This window comes from Morone saxatilis, unplaced genomic scaffold, assembly GCF_004916995.1.
Source record: "Morone saxatilis isolate NCDOM2014 unplaced genomic scaffold, NCSU_SB_2.0 Contig17, whole genome shotgun sequence".
NCBI classification, from domain to species: domain Eukaryota; kingdom Metazoa; phylum Chordata; class Actinopteri; family Moronidae; genus Morone; species Morone saxatilis.
In genome coordinates this window covers 26067787-26075611 of record NW_023339729.1, presented here as the reverse complement: position 1 = coordinate 26075611, position 7825 = coordinate 26067787, and the positions used below count along the sequence as shown (strand labels likewise).

Genomic DNA, 7825 nt, shown 5'->3' with positions numbered 1-7825 from the left:
GTGGGATTTAGTGCCATCTAGTGGTGAAGTTGCAGATTGCAAGCAACTGAATACAGCTCAGCATTTTAAGTGTGTAGGAGTAACTACATTGGCCAAGAAATGAACCAAAAATGTGAACGCCCCTATCTGGAGCCAGTGTTGTCCATTCTGGGCTACTGTAGAAAAATGGTGGACTCTGTAGAAGAGGACCCGCTCCCTCTGTATATCAAAATGTCTCATTCGAAAATAACCATAACACAACAATTCTTATTTTCAGGTAATAATATGGTGATTTAGGTCATAGTTATTAATTTTAATATTAATCAGAATTTCAAATTGATTATTGCCTATGGTTACCCTTCTTTAAGGGTGGCGCCATAATGACCTTTAATATTGATTCAAGTCATTATTTATTCATTTTTAGATTTAAAGGGACACCACACTGTGTTGAATGTCAATCAAATTTGGATCAAATCAACTCAACAGTTCATTACTACCCCAATAAATGGTGCCCCATGTGAGGCACACTATGCCATTTTTCAATTCATTTTTATTTGTCAATTCATAACATAGGTTATCTCAGGATACCTTTCGAATAGACCTTACTCCTTATAAAATGATTTACAGAGACCCAAAAGTTCACACCATGAGCAAGCACTGGCAACAGTGGCAAGGAAAAACCTCTTGGCAATTATTCATAATTGTGCAATATTAATATTTCAGCATTTCTTTTCTCATCAAGTAAAAGCATTAGCATCAAAATACACTTTAAGTATCAAAACTACTCAACATGCAGAATGGGTAATTTCAGAATAATATATACTACATTATTGGATTATAATTTTTATAGCATTAATTACTTCACTGCTGTGTAGTTCAATCTATAATAATACATGATAATTTATTATTATTATTATTTGCATAAAATGGAAATGCTAAAGTAAAGTATCTCAAAATTGTACTTAAGTACATTCCACCACTCGAATCCATTAAAGCCGCAGTTTAAAGGTTAATAGAGAATTCAACTTCAATTTTACGGCTGTAGATGCAACATGATGACGAGCTGTAATCACTTAATTAAAGAACCTGTTGCTGCTCTTGAAAACAGGACAATCTTTTAAGATCAAATTTAGGTTAATTAAAGATGACAGTAGAGCTCCTTGAAGACAGCGGTGGTTGTGTTTCTCTCCTTTGAGTGGCTAGTTTCTGGTCACCCTTATGAGTCACCCTTAACAAGCTTGTTAACATTTGAGTCAGTGGAGGACGCTCAGAAGGCCAAACTGGCTCTGAACGGAGCAGACATCTACGCTGGCTGCTGCACGCTCAAGATCGAATACGCTCGGGTAAACACACACACAAACACAGTGCTCTGGACCAACACACACTCAGGTGCATGCACACATACACACCGTTGCTCTTATGCCCATGCACACACACCCACCCAGAGGTGCTGTGCTCTGTCGCCCCCTGCAGCCCAACAGACTGAACGTCGTCCGCAATGACAACAGCAGCTGGGATTACACCAAACCGTTCCTCCTGCACCGAGGTAGGATGCCACACACACACACACACACGTTGCACTGATTCAATTTGAAATTATTTAAATCAAATTCTGAATATATTTTCCTCAGTTTTATTAATGCAAAAAATCATTCAGTTAGTCAATATTTCTGTTTGTCAATGCATTTATTTGTCAGTTTAGTTCAAAAGGATTGTGTGTGTGTGAGTGTGTGTTTGTGAGTGTGTGTGTGTCGTATCCATGTTTATGACTTATCACTAACTAGTTAGATGCTAGCAAGCATTCCAGCACAATCTTGCTCTTGGATTAAATCTCAGGTTTCGACACCATTTTGGAAGAGCTTTATATTTAACGTGATGCACACTGGCCCAAAAAGTTGTGACAACAATATTACAGCAATATGATTTGTTTCACTATCAGAATTTGATCCATTCAGTCCGATATACATTTTATCTCTAGCAGCCTTCAATGCTGTATCCACTCTTTATCCATGGTTGTCACACACAGACAGACACTGACAGTCTAAGTAAGAAGTCTAAGTAGGATTTTGGTGTTTTATAATAAATACTGTACCAAGATGTTCCAAGTTTGAAGGTGAAACAGGGCTCAGTGAGCTCTGCCTGGAGACTCACAGGTTAAACTGCAGCCCATGGAGAGCCTGGCTGCAAGCTGCTGCGGAGGGTTCCTGAAAATAGAGTCTCTTCTGCTGAGGAGGAGCCCACTCACTTTCAACCTCCCGCTGCTCCGACCCTTATGTGGGTCAGGACTTTGCTAACCCCCAACTAATTACACCAGACTGCTGGGCACTTAAACTTGTTGTTGTTGTGTGTGTGTGTGGTGTGTGTGTGTGTGTGTGTGGTGTGTGTGAGTGAGTGAGTGACAGTGCCACTAGCGACAGTAAGATCTTCCTGTCAGCTCTTATTTGGCTTAGATTTCTGTGTTTGTGTGTGTTGCAGAGCGGGGAAAGGGAAGGCAGCGTCAGGCCATCTTGGGAGAGCATCCATCCAATGGCTACGGTACTGTCTGTCTGTCTGTCTGTCCTGTCTGTTTGTCTGTCCTCTCTCTTCCAGCTGTCTCAGTTCTAACTTCAGTGTGCTGTTTGTGTCTCTGCAGGCCCACACTGCCCCCTGCTGCCTCTGCCTGCTAACAGCAGGTACAGGAGGAGCAGTGAGGAGGTGCAGGACATGGTCTCCTACCCTCTTCTCCTCCCTAAAACCTCCTCCTCCTCCTTCCTGGGCCTCGCAGCCTCCAGCTCAGTTGCCATGGTGAGCGGCCTCCATCCCGCCAAGATGAACTGCAGCTGCATCTTCAACCTCTTCTGTCTCTACGGCAACGTGGAGAAGGTGTGTGCTGACCCAGAGAGAGGGAGAGGGAGGAGAACAGAGAGAGGGGCAAGACAGAGAGAGAGAGAGAGAGAGAGAGAGAGAGAGAGAGAGAGTTGTGTGTTGCAGTAAACAGGAGTAAACCTTATGTCCCAGTCTGCCACCGGTCAGTCATTTGGAAGCTTCTGTTTTTGCAGGTGAAGTTCATGAAGAGTGTTCCCGGCACGGCGTTGGTGGAGATGGGAGATGAGTATGCTGTTGACCGAGCCGTCACTCACCTCAACAGCATCAAGGTGTTCGGCAAAAAACTCAACGTCTGGTGAGCGCTGATAACTGCCACGTTTAGGAAATATAACCAAGGTTGGTTGTCAGGTGGAGACAAAGGTTCTCCTTATAGGAGTCTACCACTGAGTATATTTTATGGATATTTCATATTATATATAATAATAACAATAACTGGAGAGAACAGCTGATTGTTGTTCATTGTAACTAAATTATATAATGAACTCAAACAGTGAACCCCGGTGTGGTGTCAAATTTAACACATTTAGATACATTTTAAAAATAACGTTACAAAAAATTTAAATCAACACATATCATTTAATGATCTGTTTTAAAAGATTTCTAAATGAAACGCTTACTTTCTAATTTTAAAGGTCCAGTGTGTCTCTGTAGTTTCTACTTCACACTTGGAAAGATGAACCGGAATGATGTTGACTGTAGATATTCATGATCCCCTAGATGATAATTTTAACATGAGCTTTACACTTTTGTCCCATTCAGTACCCTGACTGCCTACTTTCTTCTCTCTGTTTGCTCCCTCCCATCCCTCTGTGCCTACATGCCTTTGTTTATCATCCATCCATGGATCTATCAACCCCCTCCCTTCCTACCTCCCTCCGTCACCTCTCAGTGTGTCCAAGCAGCAGGCGGTGATTCCCAGTCAGGTGTTTGAGCTGCCCGACGGCAGCAGCAGCTACCTGGACTTCAGTCTGACCAGAAACAACCGCTTCAGCAGTGCACAGAACAACAGGAACATCATCCAGCCGCCCGCCACTGTCCTGCACTTCTACAATGCCCCGCCCACCCTCAGCCAACACCAGCTGCTCAAGGTGAGGTCACACCTGAGCTTTCTGAAGAGATGTAAACTGAGAAGATAATGGGGCCAGGTATGAAGCTCTGTGGGACACCATCAGTGATGCGGTTTGGCTTTTAGAGTATCTTGTAATGTTTTGGGTGCAAAATTTAGATTTTTTTTTTGTCATTTGACACACTTCACCAATGTCTGTATTGTGTGTTTCAAATGTTTAAAATCCATCACTGAATTTATGGCATTTATAATCATGAAATAAATTTTAAAAATTGGTTTTGAGTCCTTATTTCCCTGAAACGCTACAAAGGAGCGCAAAGTTATCACAACCCTTGGAGCCACAATAAACTGGAATTATCCCTTAAAAGGAGAGAAGAGAAAGCAGAAACTCCTAATGAAACAGTCTGACCTCTCTCCTCTCTGTCTCGTCCGCAGCTCTGTACTGAACACAATGTTCCTGCCTTCACCAAGTTCAAGGTCTTTGATGCCAAACGTGAGTTTAACCAATCACACAGCAGAAGAGGAGCTACACTAAACACATCGAACTATAGCTCAAAGTTATAAATACAATTTTAAAATAATATCTAGATCTGACTTGCAACTCAGACATCTTTTCCTGTCTCCTTTTTGCTTCTTCATCATTTTCCTCCTCCTCTTCGTCCCAGCAGCCAGCTCTAAGACCCTGTCTGGTCTGCTGGAGTTTGACAGTAAAACTGAAGCTGTGGAGGCTCTGACCGTCCTCAACCACCACCAGATCAGAATACCCAGTAAGTACTCAACTGTCGCAGACACACTAGTGAGAGCTTGTTTGCACATGAAGTCATGTCACTGTTTTCTGTGTCTGCAGATATATATATTGCCTTTTTTGTGCTGATTACAGTTGCACAAATCGGTTCAACTGAGAAACCACAAGGAGCTTTTATCAAGTACTAGAAGTTGTTCATGAGGGGGATAAATGCAAGAAATCTGAATTTGGTCCTGAGTTGATGTGTTAGAAGAGAACAATGGGCAGCGTGAGTGTTTGAGGTAGCCTGGTGTGCCAAGGATGACCACAACTGTGCGATGGAACGGGGTCAGAACAATCTCCAAAAACCTGCAGCTCTATGTGGGGGGGGTTTCCCAGCGTCCTGCAGGAGGTTCATAACCTATCACAAAAGTAGGTCCAAGGGAAGGAACAGAACCAGAAAGACCAGGAGTCCATGGGGGTTCCGACGGCTCATTTGCATGCAGGTGGGGGTGTGACGGCTGGCCCGGTGTGGTAAACCAACACACAGACGACTACTGTAGCTCAAACTTGCTGAAAACAGTTAATTGCTTGGTCTATCTAGAAAGGGGTCAGAACACACATCAGTGCAGAGCAGTCTGTTGGTCTGGGACCAGTCAGGTCAGCAGTGTGAATGAGCCGTTAGTCTCTTCTCAGCGACTGGGGTTAAATTGACTATTAGGGGACAGCCCTACTGATTAATTACTGATGTAATCTATTACTACATACCCCTGTGATCGAGCACTATCGGCAGACAGACAGGTCACTGCCTGCATTCACCACCAGATGTCAGGATTCACACAGATTAAATAAACAACAACAACAACACTGCTGGGAGGGAGGTTGTTTGTCTGTAAAATAGATTCATTATGTTAATTATACTGGACTGAAAGCCTTCAAGCAGACTGTGTGCCGTCTTTATGTCAGTGTAAACTGAGCTTGTTCTCCCTCTCTGCCGTGCAGACAGCTCCAATCCCTTCACCCTCAAACTCTGCTTCTCCACCTCCTCCCATCTGTGAGACACAAAAGAGATGGCCGCCACGGGCGCCCAAAGGAGAGGAAGTTTGTTCATCACAAGAAGAAACGGATGGACAAAAGATTCTGAATGGATGGACTGTGTTTGTCGCAGCAGGAAGTGATGGAGCCACGAAGAAGAAAAGCACCTTAAAGACCGCAGTGGACTACATGAGTCACAGCAAGGACTGAACCACCTCCTTCAAAACTAAATGATGTCAGAAGCCTGAGAGGAAATCTTCTCCCAACTCACCCGGTTCATTAAATCACACATTAAAAATCAAATCAATAAATGACTTCATCCTCCACAAAAAGGCCCTGAATAGAATTCTGAAGATATCAGCTGTAAGGAGAATTATTCACAGCGAAGCAGCTTCACAGGGTGGAGGATCTGTAACAGGGTGTTACAGTAAAAATACAAATGTATGTGTCATTTTGTTTTATTTGTTTGATTTTGTGTTTAATTTTTTTTAATTTTGAGTCACACTGTAAAACCTGACAACACATCTGACATAAATTAATCCTCCAAACAAATGGGAGTCACTCATTCACATTAAACCCAACTCAAAAATGAACTGTTGAAGCCGAATTTTAATTATAGGCGATTTCATTCTTGTTTGTTCCATTGACTCATGTGCTTTAAGTTGACTTTATATCATTACAAAAATCTAAGCATTATGATGCCGCATACCTTAAATTTTTTATGTTGTTTATCAAAAATCAAAAGCTCAATTACACATCCAAATAATTATTCGGATTATTCAGTCTCTCCAGCATTTTGTGGTCTGATTGTTGCAGCCTAGAATTTCACAGCAGCTTTTCTAAAAAACATTGCGACGCATGTTTTTAGGCTTTTTTTGCTATGAAATCGTGGGAGACTGCTATGATCGGTTAAACTGGCAGGAAACTACAACAATTGGTCAAAGTTTTGGTGATTGGACAAAATTGAAAGGTTGCACAAAATTCACAGGTAGGTTAAATCTGTGTTCAACTTCCTGGAGGGACAGTTTATTGCTGTCAGTCAGACAGAGACCTTTTATATGTTGAAGGCGTGGACTGATACCAGAGGGAAATGAATAACTGTGTGTGTGTGTGTGTGTGTGTGTAATTTCTTTGAAATATCTTGAGGACGAATTTTTAATGGATGAACTGTTCAACTATGTTGAGGTGTACTTATATATGATTTTAAAAGACAGCTGACAGCCAATCACAAACCAGCTTTCTGTACCTGTGGATGTTGACGGTAATAAAAGTTCCGTCCGTATGTGATGTTGTCATATTGTATTGAAAACTCGATACTGGGTTCAGGATTTGATTTCTTTTAACAAAATGAGATTGAAGACAAATTATGAATGAAAAATATTCCTTTATCTACAAAATATATTTACTTTGTAAATTATAGAATCCTTTTTTATTTCTGAGGTAATAACTGTGATAGTGCACATCGAAAAGGCAAAGTCAAAAGTAGATAATGCTCTCTGCTGTGTAAACACAATTCAGTTTCCATCTTGAATCTTCACCTCTTTTTTATTGTGTTTTAATTGTTTGTGTATGTGTCAGGTTCAGGTTACTTTATTTATTGGTTTGCTTTATATTCGTCTGTTCTGTTAGATTTAACTGTGACATGATCTTTAGGAGTTAACGGTTCCTTAAGGCTGTTCAGTCTTTTACCTCTGACTGCTCTGTACAGGTATTAAAACTGCCGATGTTCACAGCATGAAAACAACCAGGTGTAAATGTTCTGCAGAGTCTCAGAGTCAGAAAGCAGGAAGAGGATCCGACTCTAATCATCACTGATTATCCAAGAGGCTGCAGCTGCTTCAGTGTTTTCATCAATAATGCAGAGACTGAAATGATTTCAGATCAGAATCCTCTGTGAAGACTCTTCATCCTGATCCACACTGTAAAAAAACCTGTAATATTCCAGCAGCTGGGGAACCAAACAAAAACAACAGATTTTTCTATCATTGAAATACAGTTTTTAGCCTTAATTTGACATTAAATCTCTTTTTAATGTTTAATTAAAGATATCTACACTGTAAAACCAATTAAATGACCTATAAATACAGGCGAACACTGCTATAATATTACAATATAATATTTCAATCTGAATATTAAAAGTTAAAGAACTGTAATAA

General features: G+C 41.1%; 1 protein-coding gene across 4 annotated transcripts in view; it reads left to right on the top strand.

Moving 5' to 3' along the window:
• The window catches only part of LOC118326674 (heterogeneous nuclear ribonucleoprotein L-like), a 14706-nt gene extending 7753 nt beyond the window's left edge, over positions 1-6953 (top strand). Inside the window, exons 4-12 of one of the 4 annotated variants that reach the window (XM_035659714.1) lie at positions 1226-1322; positions 1453-1525; positions 2455-2514; positions 2612-2841; positions 3018-3139; positions 3734-3932; positions 4346-4403; positions 4576-4677; positions 5637-6953. In XM_035659714.1, the coding sequence (XP_035515607.1) occupies positions 1226-1322; positions 1453-1525; positions 2455-2514; positions 2612-2841; positions 3018-3139; positions 3734-3932; positions 4346-4403; positions 4576-4677; positions 5637-5692 (997 nt within the window). In that variant the 3' untranslated portion in view covers positions 5693-6953. Of the gene's footprint in view, positions 1-1225; positions 1323-1452; positions 1526-2454; positions 2515-2611; positions 2842-3017; positions 3140-3733; positions 3933-4345; positions 4404-4575; positions 4678-4790; positions 4921-5636 lie in introns of those variants that run through there. The other 3 variants (XM_035659715.1, XM_035659716.1, XM_035659717.1) reach the window with 3 other exon arrangements.
• The last annotated feature ends 872 nt before the right edge of the window (positions 6954-7825 follow it).